Genomic DNA, 5,390 nt, shown 5'->3' on the forward strand with positions numbered 1-5,390 from the left:
TAGTTCGCATTTTCGACCCTGGAAGTTAGACATTGGTCAGTAAAATTGCATATCCTGTTTGAATGAATTGGTTATTTTACGAAATATATAGGCTTTCGTTTTATGCCTGATTCACTTCTCATAATTTGCAATTTCGAAGAAAACGTAATGACATTTATGGTGTGGTAGGCTACTGTCATCACTATGGATTCCCAGAACCGTATTTTTACCCTTTCATGAAAATCTCAATGAACGTGTCTCGTTTCGGCGTATATTTGAGTAGGTTCGCAGAATAAATCATTTGTGTGACACCATTTATTTGTTTTTACACATTTCAAAAACCTGAAACCACCAACTCGTACCACATGCTCAAAATAAGTCAACCATTCACAACTGACCTTTGGGATTTCTAGGATGGAATATATATTATTTTGTACTGAAAACAAACCCTAAGCTATTGCGCAGCTAAATTAAGTGAGTTGAACGTAATCATTGTATTCCACTATTCTACCTCGATGTTTAAATTGAACACAACTGCATTTACCTGATTGCTTGTGCGTTGTGTTTGTGTTAGTCACCTATAAATTCATGTGTCTTCACACACTAATCTGAATCGCAGTCGCGAACAAACTGCGTAGTGTTTCGGTTGATTGGTCTTCTCTATCACCCTCTCTCTCTCTCTCACCCCATCGCTTGTCAACCAGTCACATGGTTGACTAGCTTTCGTCTGTCTACACAGAGAAGTTAGTCTCGATCCAGACTCACGCTTTTCGAGCCTCAACGGTGAACTAACAAGCCTATCGTGTTAATGCCTCATCGGAGATCGACAAAAGTTCTCTCCAATTTACTACTGCCACAGACAGATCAGGCACGTGACAGAAGCTAATCAAACAAATATTCTGATCTCTGTGCTTTGTACTGTTCAGAACTGTGCTACCCTCATTCGTTATTTATCTTTATACGCTCAGTCACAAAAGTCACGAAATGTTGGAAATTCAACTACCAACTCATGAAATGAGTGCGAGCATATTGTTTGTGATATTGGAACATATATTGTTTGAATTTGATTACTGAAGATGATGAAAAATTAAAATTCTTTGCTGAATTGTTGACGGATTGGGTGAAACACGAGAACTATAACAAGTCGGTTTATCTGTCCTGATAAAACCATATTTTGCCCGGAACTCACGGAGGTAGGTGGAAACAACGGACACATAATGTGTGCATCACTGTGTGACTGTGAATAACGTGGCCTTCGGAGTTCTATTAAATCAATCAATCAATCAATCTGCCCGTTTATCGACAAGTAATGCAGGTCAACAAAGTGACTGGGAAATGGGCGACTGTGCCACAATGAATAACTGTGTTATTTCACATCATAGTCTCCACGAAAGTATGTTTTCCCTATCACATTATGCAAATTTCGTTGACAAATATAAACAACTCACTTTGAGTGCCAACCTACTCATATGCGATTCGCAATGATAGCGTTAATGTGATAATTTCAATTCTACGTTGAACAATCCAAATAAGATCTTTCAAATTATCAAACATACCATATGCCTGTCATCGTGTAAACTCTCAGAATACTAATTTCATGAGTTCATATGCATATATTTAGTAAAGAGCACACAACAATTATAAGCACATGAAATTCCTCGATTAGTATCGACAATATTTCCTTCGACGTTTCGATTCACTGATACATTGAACCATTCCATTTTCCCCATAAACACACTTCTGAATGGAGGAAATCCTTTTCAATCCGGATTTCGTGAAGTCATCAATGCAGGCACCATGTCCAATGGCAGTGTCCTTACCAGAGTAGTTGACGTCTCTGTGATGAACAAATATGAAATGAAAAGTGACACAAATGTTTGAACATCCATCTTAAGTGTCCACTTACAAGCAAATTAGAACGTGCATGAAACAGGCAAAACGTAGACATTAAACATAATCATAAAAATGATTTGATCTGGAAACGTACTCATATAAACGCCAGTATGGGGCTGTCTCTTCGAATCATGTATCAGAGGGACACAAACAGATCCAGGTATCCATGGTGGTGAGAGTGAGCCAACGCTTTTGTACACGTCAGTATATGAACCATTCTCATACGTTCCATCGTACAATCGTAGGCAATACTTGCATGGATTTGATTTGGTTATGCCTAATTGATTTATCAATGTGTATGACAATAAAGCAATGAGAAACATCGAATTAGCTGACATTGCTTTTTCGTTTTGTTCTTGAGATGAATTAGTCGATTGACGCACTTATATAGTTTTCAGTAGATGTGAGATTTCAATAAATCGCTTAATCCACAGTGGATATGTGATTGTCATGATTTGTGCGGAATTATCAGCGTCAACAATTCAGAAGAGAATGAAATGATCATTGTGATAGGTGTCACGGTTAATTCCCATGTTACGTGACTATGTTTGTATTGTTGATCACGCAGCTTGATGAAGTTGTTTGAGAATCAGCATCATGTAAATGGAAACATGGGTATCATGCACACTATCTTATTGTTCACGGATGATCATTGAGTGAATTGATGAATGAGTGGTGACTGGATGACCCTCGAAATACCACTTCGTCCAAAACAATATAGCAGTGAGAATAGAGCTGTTTTATGAAATTTCGATTACACACATACGTTAAGAAACAGAATGAATAATTTATTAGTGTATTTTACTTAACATGTAATCAGAGATTTCTGATTTTACCGTAGTAATATTCTCTGACGAATGAACAGTTAGTTCAATTTTGTTTTGCAGATCACTAGATTTCTGTAGGTCACATGACGGAATGATCCTCGTTAGATTATCTTTGAAACCTAAGAATCACTGTGCGGTTATTCTCTACGTTCCCCACTTGATCGAAATTTCCGGGTTTCATACCCGACAGTGTGGTTGCGGATGTGGTCAATACACGAATAGCACAGACGCACAGCGACCGCTGAATAATATTTCTCCATGAAACTGACCATGAGAATAAATCATAACTCTTAATAAGACAATCTTATGTTGCGCAATACTGATTTTCTTGGTGTAATTCAAAACAACAACATCCAGCTGACGACTGGTCAAGTCAATTTTAACAAATGTGGCTAACCTATGCATGATCGGTCCATCCAAATTCTCTGCATTCCACTCGATCACACGAATACATCTTGTTTAATATTAAAAGTGCAAACAATTATGAAAACAAACTCAAACTGCACCCACAAGTCGATAAATTTCTGTCATGCTCATTGAAAGAAGAAATAAAACCGACATGATAATGTTATTCTACTACATGTCAATAATCGAATATCGTTGAACACACTTCAATTAACTGCTGGCTGATTACGTTGTGACAAGTCGCCGTTATCAAACGCCTACCTGACGTGTTCCAACGTTCAAACCGGTAATTTTGAATCCTTTCGTTTGTCCACTCACCCATCCACACCCGCTTCAAAAATTGTCCACGGGTAAGCTGGAGCAAGCTCTATAGACTTGCACATGTTGTTCTGTTTGTCACTGAACCTACTCGCATGTTTCTCTTGCCCACAAATTCAGAGCCATCCATCAATCGCTGAGTAGGTACTTTCGTATATTCCAATTGACATCCGACTGTGTATCTATCCCAGTAAATTGGTGGCTGAAATCAGTTCATTCGGGTTAGTTTTCATCTCATTTAATGAGCTACTGTCACCCAATCAAGGTTAGCCCTGGCTTACTACAAGAAAATAAACGACAACGTATTGTTCCTGGTTTGTCCATCATCCTCCCTTCAGTATTCCTAATGCAGTCGACACCTTGAAATAACCCATTCCGCACGATAAATTGAACACTAATTAAATTGATATAATCAGTCACACATCAATTATCCATATTCACATTCTGACAATTCTTTACTAGTAATCTTTATAAACCTATATACTTGTGACTATCAATACATAGATCTACATAAAATGTGAATGAATGAAAATACACCACTACATCATTCATTCTGTTTCTAAACGTGTGTGTGTAATCGCGATTTCACTAATCGGTTTTATTCTGACACTGCTATATTGTTTTGGACGAAGTGGTATTTCGAGGTCAACCAGTCACCACTCATTCATCAATTCACTCAATGATCATCCGTGAACAATAAGATAGTGTGCATGATACCCATGTTTCCATTTACATGATGCTGATTCTCAAACAACTTCATCAAGCTGCGTGATCAACAATACAAACATAGTCACGTAACATGGGAATTAACCGTGACACCTATCACAATGATCATTTCATTCTCTTCTGAATTGTTGACGCTGATAATTCCGCACAAATCATGACAATCACATATCCACTGTGGATTAAGCGATTTATTGAAATCTCACATCTACTGAAAACTATATAAGTGCGTCAATCGACTAATTCATCTCAAGAACAAAACGAAAAAGCAATGTCAGCTAATTCGATGTTTCTCATTGCTTTATTGTCATACACATTGATAAATCAATTAGGCATAACCAAATCAAATCCATGCAAGTATTGCCTACGATTGTACGATGGAACGTATGAGAATGGTTCATATACTGACGTGTACAAAAGCGTTGGCTCACTCTCACCACCATGGATACCTGGATCTGTTTGTGTCCCTCTGATACATGATTCGAAGAGACAGCCCCATACTGGCGTTTATATGAGTACGTTTCCAGATCAAATCATTTTTATGATTATGTTTAATGTCTACGTTTTGCCTGTTTCATGCACGTTCTAATTTGCTTGTAAGTGGACACTTAAGATGGATGTTCAAACATTTGTGTCACTTTTCATTTCATATTTGTTCATCACAGAGACGTCAACTACTCTGGTAAGGACACTGCCATTGGACATGGTGCCTGCATTGATGACTTCACGAAATCCGGATTGAAAAGGATTTCCTCCATTCAGAAGTGTGTTTATGGGGAAAATGGAATGGTTCAATGTATCAGTGAATCGAAACGTCGAAGGAAATATTGTCGATACTAATCGAGGAATTTCATGTGCTTATAATTGTTGTGTGCTCTTTACTAAATATATGCATATGAACTCATGAAATTAGTATTCTGAGAGTTTACACGATGACAGGCATATGGTATGTTTGATAATTTGAAAGATCTTATTTGGATTGTTCAACGTAGAATTGAAATTATCACATTAACGCTATCATTGCGAATCGCATATGAGTAGGTTGGCACTCAAAGTGAGTTGTTTATATTTGTCAACGAAATTTGCATAATGTGATAGGGAAAACATACTTTCGTGGAGACTATGATGTGAAATAACACAGTTATTCATTGTGGCACAGTCGCCCATTTCCCAGTCACTTTGTTGACCTGCATTACTTGTCGATAAACGGGCAGATTGATTGATTGATTGATTTAATAGAACTCC

At 37.6% G+C, this 5,390-nt stretch overlaps 1 protein-coding gene across 1 annotated transcript; it reads left to right on the plus strand.

The window, feature by feature from the left end:
• Nucleotides 1-2,729: 2,729 nt before the first annotated feature.
• Nucleotides 2,730-4,985, plus strand: MS3_00001467 (uncharacterized protein; the record flags this gene model as incomplete). Its single annotated transcript, XM_012945976.3, has 3 exons — nucleotides 2,730-2,736; nucleotides 4,373-4,660; nucleotides 4,811-4,985. The coding sequence occupies 3 exons, from the start codon at nucleotides 2,730-2,732 to the stop codon at nucleotides 4,885-4,887; spliced, it is 372 nt and encodes a 123-aa protein (XP_012801430.3). The 3' UTR covers nucleotides 4,888-4,985.
• Nucleotides 4,986-5,390: the final 405 nt, after the last annotated feature.

This window comes from Schistosoma haematobium, chromosome 1 (assembly GCF_000699445.3).
Source record: "Schistosoma haematobium chromosome 1, whole genome shotgun sequence".
In the NCBI taxonomy this organism is placed as follows: domain Eukaryota; kingdom Metazoa; phylum Platyhelminthes; class Trematoda; order Strigeidida; family Schistosomatidae; genus Schistosoma; species Schistosoma haematobium.